The sequence below is a fragment of the Heloderma suspectum genome, chromosome 1, assembly GCF_057233095.1.
Source record: "Heloderma suspectum isolate Gila_16-S chromosome 1, 16-S_ref, whole genome shotgun sequence".
NCBI lineage: Eukaryota > Metazoa > Chordata > Lepidosauria > Squamata > Helodermatidae > Heloderma > Heloderma suspectum.
In genome coordinates this window covers 152,920,212-152,939,064 of record NC_139458.1, presented here as the reverse complement: position 1 = coordinate 152,939,064, position 18,853 = coordinate 152,920,212, and the positions used below count along the sequence as shown (strand labels likewise).

The 18,853-nt window shown below is 45.8% G+C and overlaps 1 protein-coding gene across 3 annotated transcripts in view; it reads left to right on the top strand.

Moving 5' to 3' along the window:
* HSPBAP1 (HSPB1 associated protein 1) overlaps positions 1–18,853 on the top strand; it is a 73,148-nt gene that overhangs the window by 8,492 nt on the left and 45,803 nt on the right. For all 3 annotated transcript variants that reach the window (XM_084807273.1, XM_084807266.1, XM_084807280.1), the window contains one exon: positions 16,179–16,364. In XM_084807273.1, the coding sequence (XP_084663399.1) occupies positions 16,179–16,364 (186 nt within the window). The remainder of the gene's footprint in view (positions 1–16,178; positions 16,365–18,853) is intronic.

Below are 18,853 nucleotides of genomic sequence, written 5' to 3'. Positions count from 1 at the left end.
AAGGCAACGCATAATTTATGCAAACCATAGTTGGTCCGCAAATCATGATTGTAAATCCAGTGCAAATTGGGTTTTGTTCTCCTGGTTTATGAACATACTATGGTTTGCCCATTTTGGATATAATAACAAAGTATGGTTCATTTTTAGAATTAGTCTCTGCTTAAACTTTAGAGACATGCTAAAGTTTAAGCTCCCACCATGACAATTTCCAGAAACATTTTGAGATTTTTTAAAAATCTGGGCTGGTTTTAGTCAGCAAAGTTAAATGGAACAGGACATGCAAATTATATTATTTGCTGGGCCTGCTGCTGCTGCCGCTGCCGCCGCCGCCACCACCACCACCACCACCACCACCACCAGGCCTTCCCTGTAGACTTCTGCCTGGCAGACTGCCAGTCCAAGCAGGACCAGGCCCCCAGGTACCGAGCCAGCTGTGCTGCTCCACCTGCCCCTCCCTGGAGGGGCTACATAAGCTGGCTGGCTGAGGTGGCCTGGGAGAGCCAGGGCCTGCAGGAGAGGCCACCACCACCACCGGGGAAGAGGCGTGCCTGCTACTGGGCCTGCTGCTGCTGCTGCTGCTGCTGCTGCTGCTGCCGCCGCCGCCGCTGCCACCACCACCACCACCAGGCCTTCCCTGTAGACTTCTGCCTGGCAGACTGCCAGTCCCTGCAGGACCAGGCCTGGCATTATTTTTAAGGGGATTTTTAATTGTTTGTTTTGTTTTGTTTTGTGTTTTTTTTGGGGGGGGTTGTTGTGTTTTTAGAGGTTGGTAGCCTGCCTGACAGGCGGGAGCGAGGGGGCATGTGTCCACCTGATGGAGGCAGTGGGGGGAGTGTTGGGGGCCAGAACATACCGAGGCTGGGCGGCAGGCGCTGGCGGAGCGCTAGGGGCAGGCCATGCCAGGTAAGGGGAACAAGGGAGAGATGTGTAATATCTGTCCCCTGCTCCGGGCCTGTCCAGAGCCAAAGGATGGCTGGGGGAGGCGTGACCCCATCTTCTGGCCTTCGTTTGCTGCTCTGCAATGCCAGGTCTGTTACCCAGAAAACCTCCCTCATCCATGACTTGATCCTGGATGGGGGTGCAGACCTTTCATGTATTACGGAGACCTGGCTGGCCGAAGCTGCTGCTCCAACCCTTTCAGCCATGTGTCCAGCTAGATTTTCGTATGCACAGCAGCCGAGGGCTGGGGATCGGGGAGGGGGAGTGGCTGTTATCTACCGAGAGTCCTTGGTCTTCACCAGACCCCCTCTCCGGGAGACCAAGGTTGCTGAGTGCATGTACTGGAGGTTGGGCCCGAAAGGCAGTCTGGGGATTCTGCTCGTGTACCGTCCACCCCGCTGCATGACTGACTCCCTGGCCGAGGTGCTTGAGGTGGTCTCTGATGTGCGTGTACAGTCCCCTAACTTATTGGTGTTGGGGGACTTCAACGTACATTCGGAGGCCATCCTCACAGGAGCACCTCGGGACTTCATGGAGACCATGGCCTCCTGGGAGCTGCACCATATTCTAACTGGGCCCACCCATGTAGCCGGTCATGCACTAGACCTTGTGTTTGTTTCTGGAGAAGCGGGGAGTGATCTGGAAGTTGGGGGTATATCCACCACCCCCTTGTCATGGTCAGATCACTATCTGGTGACGTTGGACTTCTCGGTTCCACAACCCCTCTGCAGGGGTGGAGGACCCATTAAAATGGTCTGCCCCAGGCGTCTTATGGATCCAAATGGATTCCTGAATGCACTTGGGGATTCTCTGGGGCATGCCAACGGCCATTAGGTCGAGACCCTGGTGGGTGGCTGGAATGCCGCAATCACTGGGGCATTCGATCAGATGGCTCCGAAACGCCCTCTCTCCCCAAACAGGGCTTGGACTGCACCATGGTTCAATCCGCGGTTACGAGCTCTGAAACAGGAGGTGAGACGGCTAGAGCGCCGGTGGCGGAAGTCTCGCTCCAAAGACGATCAGACACGGGCTAGAGCTGTATCTTCAGCCTATCACGTGGCAGTGAAGGCAGCAAAAAAGGAATATTATGCTGCCTCCATCGCGTCTGCAGAGTGCTGTCCCAGGAGGCTGTTCCAAGTGGTCCGGAGCCTGGTCGGTCCTGTGGCTCCAGAACCACTGGAGCATTCTAAGGCCTCCTGTGAGGCCTTGGCAAGGCACTTTGCAGATAAAATTGACCAGATTAGGTGTGTTACTCTGCACGCTGTGGATACAGTTAGTGAGCAGGAGGCGGCCTGCGGCAAACCGGTTTTGTGGGATCGGTTCCAGCTTCTTCCTCCTGATGAAGTGGACAAGGTGCTTTCATCTGTACGGCCGACCACCTGCTTACTTGATCCTTACCCATCTTGGCTCATTATGGGCTGCAGAGAGAGACTGGGTGAGGGGATCAGGGCGGTGGTGAATGCCTCCCTTGAGGAGGGAGTGATGCCATCAGCCCTCAAGGAGGCAATGATAAGACCGCTCTTAAAGAAGCCCTCCTTGGATCCTCAAGTTCTGAACAACTTTTGCCCAGTCTCAAATCTGCCATTTTTGGGCAAGGTGATTGAGTGGGTGGTGGTGGTGCAGTTGAAGGCACACTTGGAAGAAGCCGATTATCTAGACCCATTTCAGTCGGGCTTCAGGCTTGGGCATGGGACAGAAACGGCCTTGGTCGCCTTGGTAGATGATATGACGAGGGCTCTGGGTAGGGGTGAATGCTCCTTCTTTGTTCTCCTCGACCTCTCAGCGGCTTTTGATACCGTTGACCACGGTATCCTCCTGGACTGCCTGGAGGGGTTGGGCATTGGAGACACCGTATTGCGGTGCTTCCGGTCCTTCCTCTCCGGCAGGTACCAGAGGGTAGCACTGGGAGAAGAGGTTTCGGACCTGTGGCCACTTACTTGTGGGGTGCCACAGGGTTCCATCCTCTCCCCGATGCTATTTAACATCTATGTGAAACCGCTGGGGGCTATCGTCAGGAGGTTTGGGGTGCAGTGTCATCAATATGCGGATGACACGCAGCTCTACCTCTCATTCAAATCTTCACCAAGGTTGGCCGTAGAATCCCTGTCCAAATGTCTGGAGACGGTGAGTGGCTGGATGGGGAGGAATAAGCTGAAGCTGAACCCTGACAAGTCCAAGGTACTTTTGGTGGGAGACAAGAGGAGGCTAGGGGATGTTGACCTGGTGTTGAATGGGGTACGGTTACCCTTGAAAGACCAGGTCCGCAGCCTGGGGGTCATTTTGGACTCCCAGCGGTCCATGGAGGCTCAGGCGTCAGCTGTGAGCCGGACAGCGCTGTATCAACTCCATCTGATACGGCGGCTGCACCCCTTCCTTCCCGACCATCTGCTGCCATCGGTAGTACATGCCCTGGTCTCCTCTCATTTAGATTACTGTAATGTGCTCTACGTGGGGTTACCCTTGAAGACGGTTCGGAAACTGTAGCTGGTACAGAACGCGGCGGCTCGCCTGATTAAAGGCAGCCACTGGCGAGATCACATCACTCCAGTGCTGAAGGAGTTGCACTGGTTACCAGTTGTTTTCCAGGCCAAATTCAAGGTGTTGGTTTTGACCTTTAAAACCCTATATGGTTCCGGCCCAGCCTATCTTAAGGAGCGCCTCCAGCAGCACCAGACAGGCCGCTTAACAAGATCATCCTCGGATGGCCTTCTCTCTGTCCCATCAGCCAGGACAGCTAGACTGGTGGGGACGAGGGAAAGGGCCTTTTCTGTGGTGGCCCCCACTCTGTGGAACTCCCTCCCTAGGGAACTCCATCATGCCCCCTCTTTAATGAGCTTCCATCGTGCATTAAAAACGTGGTTGTTCAGGCAGGCATTTGGGGTGGGTTAGGGTATTTTAGAAAATGTTTTTATTGTAGAATTTTATTGTTTTAAACTGTTTTACTGTATGTTGTACATCACCCAGAGTGGCTGGGTGACCAGCCAGATGGGCGATTAATAAATTTAATAATAATAAATAAATAAATAAATAAAATATTAGCTATATGCATACAAAATGTAAAAATTAGTTATGATCCTCAAGCTAATTATAAATTATAGATATATGCGATGTGGGCTGAATCATTAGACCAGAAACCAGTGAAGCTATTGTAACAAGGAATTTGCATGTTTCCTATGACCAGCCCTAGTCAGTAGCCTGGCTGCAGCATTCTGGACCAGCTGAAGTTACCGAATACTTTTCAAAGGCAGCCCCATAGGGTGTATTACAGTAGTCCAAACAGGATGTAACTAAGGCATGTGTTACCGTGGTCAATTTTGACATCTCCAGGAACAGGCACAGTTGGTGCACTAGCCTTAGCCGTACAAATGCTCTACTGTCTACCGCTGAAACCTGGGCATTCAGGCTGAGTCCAGGAGCATGCCTAAGTTCTGAACCTGACTGAGTCTTCAAGGAGGGTGTAACCCCATCCAAGACAGGTTAAATCCCTATAGATCTGCCTTTTGACTGACCAGGAGCACCTCTGTTTTGTCTCGATTTGAGTTTCAATGTGTTCACCCTCATCCATTCATTACCAACATCAGACGCTAATTTAGCAATTGAACACTTTCTTTGGATTTAAATGGAAAGGAGGGAGAGAGCTGGGTGTCATCACCATACTGTTACTGTTTTTATAGTCATGCAGAGCGTCCTTTTTAAACTCAGTGTTCCCCCAACACAAGATGTCAAGTTGATCAGTTATTATGCACATGTTAGAAAAACAGCTGGATATGTCTCACACTAAAAATAGGACATTATTTTAGCAAGACTGGTTCTTTTTTTGGAAAATAATTCTAAAACCTCTCAGTTAAACCACATAATCAGCAGGGTATGTTGGCAGAAGACAACTGCTGACATCTAATGAATTCTTCTAATTGGTTAAATTATTCTAAATAATTGACAGTACATTTAACTTCTTAACAGCTTAAGAATCAACTTTTCTACAGAAAGCCTGCTGTGTTAAATTCTTTACTTCCTCAGTTCTGCACAATATTCAGCAATTAATTGAAAAGTCTGAAGAGTTCTCTGTTGTATAGTCAGGGTTTTGTTTTCTTTTCTTTTCTGAACAAACTGTGGATACATGATTCTCATAAGGTGAGGTGAATTTCCTGGAGAAAAAGTGAGACATTGAAGGAGGTGGAGTGTTGTGTGCAAAAATGTGCAAATAGAAAAAGCAGGCCTACCCTTAATCTCCCAAACTAAGATTTTTCGGTGGTGGCGGGAGTGAGTTCTCCACAGCACTTCACTGAATGTTGGTAAATGTCCAAGAGTGGCAACACCAGGGGCCTGTTTCCACAAGTGATTCACTCCGAACTGGCTGCATGTAGAGGTCGTTAGGGATACATGACATCGTGGCCATCCAACAGCCAACCCGGAGCTTATCGTGGAAAAACCAGATTTCCTGAGGCTGCTTATAGTCCGCATCCTTTCCTTAACTTGGTTCTCCCCAGTATAGTTGCTCTGTGCCCCAACCCCCCCATTGACCTTGGGTATGCTAGCCCTGCCCAGGGGTGTGCCTTTCACCGTGATCCCGGTCAAGTGGTGTTTCCTGTGTGCTTCCCATCCCTGAACAAACCCATCAGTGTCTCCTCAGAGGAAACTTCCATTGTGCTGAATGTAGCTTGCCGTCTGAATGCCCACATCAGTACTTGCAGAGATCCCCCTCAATTGACATGGCACAGTTTAATGGCCAATTCCCTAAGTGCATTAAAGCTCGATCTCGAGGTAAAGCGCGATCTTGAGGCTCCGATTCTCCTTTGTTTGGTTTATTGCCTTAGGAAGAAACTACTTCAGCCCTTCATTATAGAGATCCTGTGGGTTAAAATGGGGCCTGGTTTCCTGTCTTTGTGTTCTCCTTCCGCAGCACATGCATATTTGTGTCTACTCAGAAGTAACTCCCATTGTGCTCAATGAGGCTTGCTTCTGAAATGCAGGTGCATCTGGACTTTCAGGGGAAAGGAGAAAGCGGGGGGGGGGGAGAGTGGGGGAAGCCTCTCTTATTGATTGAACAGCCCCTGCCAATCAGATGACATTCACTCCAACCCCACCCCACCAGGAAGTATGTTCTGTGAAGTGATTTTTACTGGTGCGGAGAACCTGCTTGTGGAGCCCTGCACACCAAAGCACAGCAAAGCTGATTCCTTTAAAAAAAAATATATATATATATTTATTTCATTTCATTTCTATACCGCCCAATAGCCGAAGCTCTCTGGGCGGTTCACAAAAATTAAATCCAAGCAACACACAATAAAACAATTTAAAATATACAGAACATTAAAACCACAATATAACAATACAACCACAATAAAACCTAGCATCAGTGCAGGAGTTTAAAATACAGATTTAAAACAGCAAAGATAAAAATTTAGAAAGCTAAAATGCTAAAATGCCTGGGAAAATAAAAAGGTCTTCACCTGGCGCCGAAAGGAATACAATGTAGGCGCCAGGCGAACCTCACTAGGGAGCTCATTCCAGAGCCGGGGTGCCACAGCAGAAAAAGCCCTCCTCCTAGTAGCCACCCGCCTCACTTCCTTTGGCAGGGGCTCACGGAGAAGGGCCGCTGATGATGATCTTAAGGTCTGGGCAGGCACATATGGGAGAAGGCGATCCTTCAGGTAACCTGGCCCCAAGCCGTTAAGGGCTTTGAATGTTAACACCAGCACTTTGAATTGGGCCCGGAAATGGACTGGCAGCCAGTGCAGCTGGAAAAGTACTGGCGTAATATGAGCTCGCAGGCCAGTCCCTGTTAACAATCTTGCTGCCCTATTTTGGACCAGCTGAAGTTTCCGGACCGTTTTCAAAGGCAGCCCCACGTATAACGCATTGCAGTAATCCAGACGAGAAGTTATCAGAGCATGGATAACTGTAGCAAGGCTATCTCTGTCCAGATAAGGGCGTAGTTGGTATACCAGCCTAAGCTGATAAAAAGTGCTCCGTGCCACTGAGTTCACCTGTGCCTCAAGTGACAGTTCTGGATCCAAGAGCACCCCCAAACTACGAACCTGATCCTTTAGGGGGAGTGCAACCCCCTCCAGAACAGGTTGAATATCACCTAGCCGGGCAGACGAACCACCCGCTAACAGTACCTCCATCTTGTCTAGATTGAGTTTCAGTTTATTAGCCCTCATCCAGTCCATTATCGTGCCCAGCCCCAGGCACTGATCCAGAACAGTCACTGCCTCACCTGGTTTTGATGTAAAAGAGAGGTAGAGCTGGGTGTCATCTGCATATTGATGGCACCTCAGCCCACACCTCCGGATAACCTCCCCCAGCGGTTTCATGTAGATGTTAAACAGCATGGGGGATAAAATAGAGCCCTGTGGAACCCCATGGCATAATTGCCATGGCACAGAGCAGTAATCCCCCAGCACCACCTTCTGGAATCGGCCATCCAAGTAGGAGCGGAACCACTGTAGTGCAGTGCCTCCTACTCCCAACCCAGACAATTTATCCAGAAGGATACCATGGTCGATGGTATCGAAAGCCGCTGAGAGGTCCAGGAGAATCAACAGGGTCGCACTCCCCCTGTCCCTTTCCCAGCAGAGGTCATCCCACAGGGCGACCAAGGCAGTTTCCGTTCCAAAACCAGGCCTGAAGCCCAATTGAAATGGATCTAAGTAATCCGTTTCATTCAAGAGTGCCTGGAGCTGTCCTACAACCACCCGCTCAAGCACCTTGCCCAGGAAGGGGATGTTGGCCACTGGCCTATAATTGTTAACATCCTCTGGGTCCAGGTTAGGCTTTTTCAGGAGTGGTCTAATTACTGCCTCTTTTAAAGCGGCAGGCACTACTCCCACTCTCAAGGAAGAATTTACAACCTCCTGGACCCAGCCGGACAACCCCTCCTTGTTTGATTTAATAAGCCATGAAGGGCAAGGGTCAAGCACACAAGTGGTCGATCAGAGTTGGCCAAGCACCTTGTCCGCATCCTCAGGCCTCAGTAACTGAAACTCATCCAATAAAATTGGACCAGACGGTGCTCTGAACGCCTCTACCAATGGAACTGCATTGATGGTGGTGTCCAATTCATGACGAATCTGAGCGACTTTATCCTCAAAGTGCCGTGCAAACTCGTCGCAGCGTGCTACCAAGGGTTCCACCGTCTCTCTCCCTGGCCCAGAATGTAACAGGCCACGAACCACTCAGAAAAGCTCCGCTGGACGACACTGAGAAGATGCAATGCTGGTGGAAAAGAACTGTCTCTTTGCCACCCTCACTGCCACAGAGTAGGCTCGATAGTGGGCTCTTACCTGTCAGACTCAGCACGAGTTTTCCTCCACCTGCGTTCTAGCCGTCTCCCCTCTTGCTTCATTGCCCTCAGCTCAGGTGTATACCAAGGAGCTGGCCAGGCTCTGCTCAGAGGGAGAGGGTGCTTGGGCGCGATCGTGTCAACCGCCCAAGTCATCTCTGCATTCCACAGAGCGACCTGGGCTTTGACAGGAGCACCAGCCATACCAGCAGGAAAATCCCCCAGAGCCCTCTGGAATCCATCGGAATCAATTAATCTCTGGGGGCGGACCATTTTAATAGGTCCCCCACCCTTGCAGAGGGGAAAGGCCGCCAGGAGTCTAAACCTCTGCAGGAAGCAGGAAAAAAACCCAGTACTCCTCCATTAGCTTCTCTTTCTGCTGTCGTGGAAACACAGCCCAGGAGTAATCTGGTTAAATTGTCCTACAGTTGAACAGTATGTTAGTGGAGAGAGCAAATAAAAGTAAAGTATGCTGGCTTTCTACTGAGCCATAGGCTGAGTGGTGGGAGATTCAGGACAGATAAAAGGAAGTACTTCTATGGAATTTGCTACCACAAGATATAGTGGTATATCTTAGTGATTACCACCAACTTGGACGGCTTTAAAGAGGGAGTAGACAAATTCATGGAGGAGAAGGCTATCAATGGCTGCTAGTCATGATGGCTGTATATTACTTCCTGTACAAGAGGAAGTATGCCTCTGAATGCTGGTCGCTGGGGAACATGAGCAGGAGGATGCTGTTGCACTCGTGTCCTGCTTGTGGGTTTCCCATAGGCAAGTACTTGGCTACTGTGGGAACACAATTCTGGACTAGATAGACCTTTGGTTTAATCCAGTAAGGCTCTTCTTAAGTTTTTATGGGTGATGTCAGGGTGGAAACTGAGCCCAGAGAGCCCCAGTGCAGTTTTGATTCTGAGGAGGAACAACCATCCTTGGGAGTGGAGCCAACTTATCCCTCACAGGCACAGCGGCTGGCAGAGATTCCTCCTGCTGGCATTGCTGAGATAGATAGTGACCCAGGCAGTGAGAGAGTGCGGGAGGGGGGCTTGCTAGACGCTCGATGCAGACGCAGGGAGCGACGAGCGATGGAGGGTGCAGAAAGGAGGCATAGTGCCCATTTGACGCGCAGGCAACGGCCGCGTTCTGTGGACCCAAGGGAAAGAGGGAGGATCTCTCCCTAGCCCATAAGTTCAGGGTCTTCAAGTGATTCTCCTTCAAACGGGGACCAACTGCCTGCCTGAAGCTTAGGCCACACTGGTGTTCCTTGCTTTAGCTGCTGGTGATTAGCATTTGAAAGACTCATTAAGCTGTAATGGGATTAAAGCTTTGAAAAGAATTCCCTTTCGTCTGTGTCTTGAGTTGGCTATTGGAATCTACTGAGAGAGGCTGCCAAGGCATTCCTGACAGGCAGCATCTGATCCTAAGAGGATTCCATCGCAGGCAAGGCCCAGGGAGAATTGGTTGAGCCTGAGGTTGGATGGTGTAACAATTCAGGAGGATTAAAGCAACCATCGTTTGAGGTTCATTGCCAGAAGATCCATCCAGAAGTTCTGGGAGATGGAAGGGTAGAGCAAGACAATCAGTTGCAGGAATAACCAGGAAATAATCTCCCACCACAGGCCCATCTAGTACCACCTGCCCTGTGGGAAGGATCGAGGAGAGAGGGGGGCAAGTAACAAAACTGTCCACGCCTGCTCCAACTGGACTTTTTTATGTATATGCATGTTATTTTATTAATTCTTCTCATTTTATTCATATTGTGAACTGCTTTGAGAACTTCAGTCAAAAACTGGGATTCAAATCCACCAAACAAATAATAATAAATCCCAAGGCTAGATAAGAAAGAAGTGGCAGGAAGCAACAGTATTAGCATTTGCACAGGAAGGGCCCTTAGTCTGACTTGGAGTCATTGAGAGGAAATTAGGGAGAATGAAGCACTTGGGAGCTGTGCCTCAGTGATCTGGGTTTTCTACAAGTAGTGCCTCTGAATAGGAGTATTCCCTGATTATGAACCCAAGGTCGAGCCAGGTGGCACTGAGACTTGGCGATCAGGGCTTGGAGGATGCAAAGCAGGAAAGAAGGTACTATTTTATTTGTTTGGGAGAGATAGGATTTTGTCTCACTTCCTCAGAGGCTTTGATAAGGACAGAAACAGCAGAAGAAATGCCTGCTGTTTCTGTTCTTCTCTAAATGATTGCACTGCTATGAGTCTTGTTCACCATGGGGCAATGGACAGCATTGGTTCCAGCTTGGCCTCACTGGGGAAATTATTCCATAATCAAGGGGCCACCATCAAGAAGGCTGTCTTCCTTGTTGCCACCCTCCAAGCCTCACTTGGAGGAGGCATTCAGAGGAGGACCTCAGGTGACAATCATAGTGTATGGGTAGGTTTGTACTGGGGAGGCGCTCCATCAGGTATTGTGGTCCCAAGTTGGGTACAGCTTTATAGGTCAAAACTAGCACCTTGAATCGGTCTCAGAAGTGTTCAGGCAGCCAGAGTGAGCAGGCCAGAATTGGTGTTATATGTTCAGACCTACTGGTCTCCATTATCAATCTGGCTGCCATATTTTGCACAAGTTGCAGCTTCTGAACCATCTTCAAGGACAGCCCCATGTAAAGTACATTGCAGTACTCTAACTTGGAGGTTACCAAAGCATAGACAATTGGAGCCAGGTTATCCCTATCCAGATAGGGGCATAGCTGAGCCACCAACCAAGGCTGGCAGAAGACACTCTGTGCCACTGTCATCCGAGCCTCAAGTGACAAAGATGGCTCCAGGAGAACCCCCAAGCTGTGAATCTGTGCCTTCAAGAGGACTGCAACCCCATCCAGTCAGACTAACAGCATCTCAATCTTGTCTGGATTGAGCTTCAGTTTATTAGCCCTCATCCAGTCCGTTGTTGCAGCCAGGCACTGATCTAGAATATCCACAGCCTCATCTGATGAAGATGAAAAGGAGAAATAGAGCTGCGCGTCTTCACCTTACTGATGACAACATGCTCCAAAACTCCAGATGACCCCACTCAGCAGTTTCATGTAGATGTTAAATAGAATGGGAGAACAAAACCAATCCTTGTGGGAAATGTTGCAAGCTTAGGACACAATCATAGCCTGCACCCTCCATGAGTGTAAGCCCCTGAACGCAGAGGCTCATGATTATTATTTATTACTATTATTATTTATTACATTTCTATACCGCCCAATAGCTGAAACTCTCTGGGCAGTTTACAAAGATTAAAAACATTAAAAATACAATATACAGAGATTAAAAACATTAAAAATACAATATACAGAGATTAAAAACCATTTACATTAAAAAAAAACATGAACAGACAATGTACACAAAAGAAATATATATCTAAAACAACTTCAAACAAACAATCTAAAAAAACAACCATAAGGCATTCCAGGATCGATGAAAACTTATCACATGCTGCCGAATGCCTGGGAGAAGAGAAAGGTCTTAACCTGGGGCTGAAAAGATAACAATGTTGGCACCAGGCGAGCCTCATCGAGGAGATAATTCCAGCGATCATTCCAAAATTTGGAGGCCACCACCTAGAAGGCCCTCTCCCGTGTCACTGTCTTCCGAGCTTCCCTTGGTGTAGGCAGCCAGAGGAGGGCCTTAGATGTTGAGCATAGTATACGGGTAGCCTCGTGTCGGGAGAGGCACTCCATCAGGTATTGTGGTCCCAAGCCATGTAAAGCTTTATAGGTTAAAACCAGCACCTTGAATCAAGCTAGGAAACATACAGGCAGCCAATGCAAGCAGACCAGAGTCAGTCTTATATGTTTGGACCTTCTGGTTGAAGTAATCTAACTTTGATATTACCAAAGCATAGGCAGTGAAGCCAGGTTATCCCTGTCCAGATAGGGGCATAGCTGGGCCGGATCAGGGAATCTGAAATATCCTATGGCCGCTCAGATGCTGTCTAGGAGCCATAGAGTTGCTCCCTTACTGATTTTTCTCAAAACCAAGGTGGGCAAAAAGACAGCTGTGTGCCAATTAAACATCACTTAACTAGAAGTAATTCTATTTCACTGGAAGTTTGAAAATCTGAAAAACAGATAAGGCCAGCACAGCTGCTTGATCAAAGAAGGCTACGTCTGTGCTTCATTACACTAAAATAAATGTATGATAAGCATGTTAAAATGAATTGTAATAAATAAAATGGTGCCAGGATCTAATGTGTCAGAGTGATATGCAGGAGTTTATAATTTTTTGTTGCATCCTCACAACTTGGTCTCTACCATTACCATCTACCATACAGCAAATTAAAAAACCCATATCATCACAAAGATATGCTCAATAGCCACCAGTTAATAATCCATCCTGAAACCCAGCTTGCCTGTATGTGCAGCTGTGTCTGCAGTTGTTGCTCACAGCTGGATGTGCATCTCTGTCTGATCTTGCTTTCTGTGTGTTCAGCCTGTTGCCTGATAACCCATAGATTTCCCTTTGCCAGTATAAAAAACAACTTAAGGCAAGGAATACAGCTCCTGTGAGACCCCGCTATGCCTTGGACAAGTAACATAGCAGAGGCTGAGGCCAAGGGCTAAATCTTACCCGTGCCTTCTCAGTCTTAGAAATGTCACACTGTCAAGTGGTCTACTGCTCATGAAAGAAAATCATAAAAATAAAAGCTGACCTATAGAACCACCAAGTAAAAGGCAACCTTTTTAAAAAAAACCCACAGACCCTTTGTAGGTTATATTAATTTCATCTCTGGCGAAGAGCTCGAATTTGGTCACTTAAGAATGCAGATCCCTGGCTCTGTTAATGATTCATGCCTTACACTGCTGAAGTAGATAATGTCACCACCACCCGTTTTTGAGCTGTTTGAAAAGAACTCTTGGGTTTTATTAATTTATTCGACAGAAATGTTGTAGTCAAATTCGCATGGATGTCTGTGAAAATTTCCTTAGTGACGCTTACGTGTGGATGTAGTCAGTGGCCTTTACACCGGGGTAGGGAACATCAGGCCCAAGGGCCAAATCCAGCACTTGGGCCAGGGAGCAAATGACATCAGGTTGTCATGGCCACGCCCACCTGACATCATACGGCCCACAGAGGTTTGGGGGGGAAGTGTCATCCAGCCCCCCACCCAAAAGTAGTTCTGTTCTAATGCTTAGCTACTGGCAGTAGGAGCTTTAAGCTACAATATGCTGGTATTTTTTCTCTTTGGCCCCAGCCGTCACTGGAATGTAGCCCCCAAGAGCTTTTCTGAAATTGAATTCAGACCTAGGGCAGAAAGAGTTCCCCACCCCGCTTCACACAATGCAAAACTTAATAGGATTCTAATATAATAATAGATCTACCGGGTGCTGATTTTTAGAAATATTATAGTGATTCTTCCACAATCCCAGTATACTTTTGCTGATGCTGGTTTTGTTTTGTCCTAGAGTTCATGGTTTATTTTACTTCTTTTTATGGTTTAGATTTTTTTACTGTAAATCACTCAGATAACTTTGGTTATCAGGCAATATATAAATATTGTAAACGAATGAATGACTGACTGACTGACTGACTGAATAAATAAATAAATAAATAAATGCCTTGCTGTTTGCATTGCCACTTACTGGAGTGTGGGGCAGGCAATGAATCTCAACTTGATTCAGCTGCGGACTATATTTGGGGGAGAGTATAGTCAGGCATTCCTACTTATATCCAGAATGGGGCATATTTCACCAGTAACTTGGAAGAAAGCCCATTGAACTCAATAGTACGTACTTTTGAGTAGACATATATAACATTGCATTGTTAACAATCCTAACAGCTTTTAAATGGGCTTTAAAGACCTGGATATTCCTGTCTGCTTTTAAATGAATGTTCGTTTTATAAATTTGAGGATTTTTTGCTGTTTTGCAACTCTTTTATGCTGCTGTTTTAGTGAATTGTATTTTATATTTTATGCTTTTAAAACTTTACCTTGTAGACTGCCTTGAGAAGGCATTGCCTCGAAAAGCAGTATAAAAATATGTTAAATAAATAAATAAATACAATAAAAATACCTATCTCTTTGTTTCTAAGTACAATTCAAAGTGCTGCTCTTAACCTCTGAAAGACTGAAAGGTGTAAGTCTCTGAAGGACTGACTATTTATATATGAACCTGTCTGCTATAGATCATCTATGACAGGGATGGGGAACATGTGTGGCCTTCCAGCTGTTGGTGGACTGCATCTCCCATCAGCCTTAGTCAGCATAGCCATTGGCAATGGATTATGGGAATTGCAGTTCAACAACATCTGGAGGACCACATATTCCCTTTCCCTGATGTATGGAGACCTGAATCTGGATGCCCCCAATTTCTGAGGTAAGGTGGCTGACTATCAGATATAGGGTCTTCTTGGTAGTGGAACCTCAACTGTGGAACTCCTTTCCGCTCTGGGTTGACTTGGCATCAATTTCTATTCTGTTCACCTGGGTGTGTAATGTTTTTTAAGTGGTTTTAGTGTTCTGATTATTTTAAATTGCTCTTGATCTACTGGTGGCTGAAATGTTGCTTTCTGTCTTATGTTGCTATAATTTGATATAGTTATTGTTACTGATTTTTAAAATATTTGAGAGCCTCCTTGATATTATTTTAATTGAAAAGTGAAACAAATTTTAAACAAAAAGCTACCCGTAGCACCTTGCAATCAAGGTGATCAACCCTGACTGCTCATTGGAAGGACAGATACTGAAGCTGAAGCTCAAATATTTTGGCCACCTAATGTGAAGAGAAAACTCCCTGGAAAAGACCCTGATGCTGGGAAAGATTGAAGGCAAAAGGAGAAGGGGATGGCAGAGGATGAGATGGCTAGATAGCATCACCAATGCAATGAATATGGACTTGAGCACACTCCAGGAGAGAGCGGAGGACAGGAAGGCCTGGCGTGCTATGGTCCATGGGGTCATGAAGAGTCGGACACAACTGAATGACTGAACAACAAAGCACCTTGCAAACCAAATGGAAAAGGAAGGCTTTGTTTACAGTTTCTCTATACTTTGGTCTAACCTTCAGAGCAGTCTGTGATTGAAATCAATAATTTCTTTTTTTAAGTAACAGTGAATGAACAGTGAACAAACAAAACAAGTTTTCTTATCCTTAAAAGAAACATTTTTTTATCAAATTCTGGTTGGGATTATGAATCAGTGTTGTGGAGGTTTTTACAATCTATAGGTACAGTCTGGTGCCTTTTATTCTGTAGGACATTTGTTTAAAAAAGCAGTTCCTTCCTCTTAACATGTCCCTTTAGGGCACTTGTTGTAAACCTGCAGAATTTATCCAAGGCTGCCAACATTTCAGGTTGACAGTTTCAGTGGGGCATGTAAATCTCAGGGTTAAATTGAAATCTAGGATTAGCATAGTCCTTGATGTGGCATATTTCTTGTCTTTTTTTTTTTACTGAAGGTAAGAAGATTTTTTAAAAGCTGTCTTGTCACTTCTTGCATTGCAAAGAATATTTAATTAGCTAAAATTGGTTGCATCAGCACATTCTGCCATTTCCTGACAACACCCTGTACTTTTTTTTTTCTTTTTCTTTTTTGAAGGAAACTTTTATCTGCATTGGGAAGGGGTGTTTTTCCCTCCCTGCAACAGAATTTATGTTCATTGCAAAACATGTCCTTTGAACATTCGTCAATTAGGAGATTTGTGATTAATGTCAGGCTAATTCTAAATTGCTAAGGCTATGCTGCACATTGGGAAATCATAAATATTTACCAAGGTGTTTTGTATTCTGGATGTTAATGTGCTGCTTTGAATTCTCATTTAACATAAAAAACGACCCTGTCAGGACTGCAACAAAAATGTGATGAAACAAAATGTTTGAAGTGCATTGGGCGGGAGGGGGGATTCAAGCTTAACCAGGGGAGTTTAGTCATTTATGTTTTTGGTGCCACAAGAGATGAGAGATAACTGTTCCCACATGACTAATAGTCTATCAAAAACTGTGTCTTTCATGCTGTAGGTGACGATGTCAAACCTTTTACACCAGAACAAGCCAAAGAAATTGTGATGTCTCTTCAGAACCCTGCAGTCTTTTGCAACATGGCTGTTGATTGGCCGGTTCTTCATTGGAATGTTATATATCTTGCCAAGCTATTGGCTGGAAAGAGAATACTTTTTAGAATCGGAAAGAAGGACATGGACACAGGTAGAGGAAGGTTAAGTGAAATGTGCCATGTTGTTCCTCCCTTCTCCCTGCACTGATATTTTTATTTTACTTTTAAATATTTGCCCCAGCTTTCGGTCCATGGCAAAACCTAAAAGATGGCTCACAGCCATACTAAACATATTAAAAATCAAAACCAAAATGTTATTTTAAAATTACCAAGAAAACATCATTCAGACACTGAACAGCCTATAGAACCAGCAATACACACAAATATCAACTGTTAGCTCATACTAGACCTATGATGACTTTATAAAATAAAGTCTAAGCACTCATCTCATCCCAAAGCATTCTAGAATAAAGAAGCCATGTTTAGTTCCAGAAGCATAGAAGATAACAGTCCTGACAAGCTTTCCTAGGAAGAGTTCTACAAAATGGATGCCATTAAAGAGAAAGTCCTGCTCCTTGAACCCCCAAATCTAACTTTGGATGGAAGTGGCATTTGTGGCAGGATCTTATCTGATGACTTAAGCATACATTGGAATTCTTATGGGAGGAGACATACTCTAAACAAGCTTTCCCCAACCTGGCGCCCTCAAGATGGGCTGGTCTACAGCTCTCATGACCCACAGCTGTTGTAGAGATTGGTCACTGCTAGTCTGACACATCTGGAGGGCACCAGGTTGGGGAGGCCTATTCTAAAGGATCCTGGATCCAGGCCAGTTAGGGCTTTGAAAGTTAAAATCAATCCTTTGAATTGTACCCAGAAAATAACTGGTAACTACTAGAGTTTGTTCAACTCATATGTAATGTGTTTCCCCCAACCAGGAGCATTTTACTAACTGGGCTTCTCCTTTCTGTACCATTTATTATGTGACACCATTCTATATTTATGTACAATATATTTATATACATAAATATACTATGTTATGTTTTATGGTACATCCACAAGGCATCTTCCTTTGTGGTGTGTAATCACTATGAAAGATTATGGCTTGTACATGTTCCATAAAACATACCGTACTATAATTATGTATATAAGTACACTGTGCATAAAATAGTGAAAGAAAGTGTCTCTGGAAAAGGAGGAGGCCTTTTCATGCTGGAGGCTGCTGTGTTAGAACTACCATCTTTCAAAACACTTGTGGGTTGTATTTTGGATGCTCTATGCAGAATAAGTGCAATACTTATTAGGGAAGGATTGTGTCCATATTTTCAAATGTCTCCCACTGAGCTGGCATGATAATGCTCCCCCCCCCCCCCCCCCGCCAGCACAGGCTGTTGAGTGTTGGGAAATGACAAGCACACCTGTAACTGGGACACCACATGACTCAGATGCTGTAAAATAACTACCCGGTCAGTGCTATTTGCCATAAAGATTTTATGTGGTTTATTCATGCAGAATCCTTTGAAATCATTTGAAGAAAGGTGCTGTGCAACGTGTGTGTGTGTGTATACACACATACACGCGCGCACGCACATATACTTAAAAAAAGGAATGAAAGGCAAAGGGAAATAATATAAATGTGATATAAATGTCACCACTTACCCTCCAGATTTACTGAGGGATATCAGAGTTCTGATAAAGGAATGCATTCTGATAAAAGAATGCATTCTGATAAAGGAATAATTTTCTTTCTCTCTCTCTCTCTCTCTCTCAGATACCATCCCCACAGTTTTGTGGCTGTCTGTATTTTGCAATACTGGCAGCTACATGAATAAATGGTAACATCAGAAGCGGGGCACCCAGTTCTCAAAGTATAGGCCCTTGATGTTTATGAGGGAAGTTGTGGCTTTGACACAAAAAAAGCCTCAGTGCCTTTTGTAGCAGGTGGTAGATTGTGAGCCAGGCTTTCCCTTTGCCTTTCATTCCTACCATTGTTTGCAGACACACTAACAAACTTCCCCTTCACCCCCCCATGCACCCCCAAATCTGCTCTCGAGGGACCCCAATCATCAGGGCAAATTTGGAGATTTGTGGGGACCGCAGGGAGGAAGGGGAATTGATTCCTTCAGAGGTGTCCATTCCCCTGTGAAGGCACTGTTGAATTTCTCCCACACCAATTGATTAAGTCTGTCTTGGTTGCATGTGCTTCTGAGTGAGAATTCAGGGATTCATTGATTAATAATCAGGACACTTTTGAAGCGGGAATGAGGGTGGAGGGGAATAATTCTTGAAATGGCCAGACCTAACATTATATAGGTGTCTTCCTTAAGAACTTGAAATCAGGTTTGAGGTAGACAACAAGAAGAGCACAAACACTATCCAATGGATTTGATAACAGCCATCTGATAAATAGCCTTCAGTCCGTAAGGACAGACCCAACTCAGGAAAAGGTTTCTATCTTGAGATCAAAGTTTTTGTGTGTTTTGCCATTCCTTGCTTGAAAAATCCAGTCTAAGGGGCAATCTGTTTTTTTGTTTGTTTTTTGAGGCAAAATACTATTGTATGTTAAAACAGGTTGAAGATACCGTTGAGGAACCTCCCCTCCCCCGCCACTTTCATGGTTATAAAGTAACAAGGTTTCCTT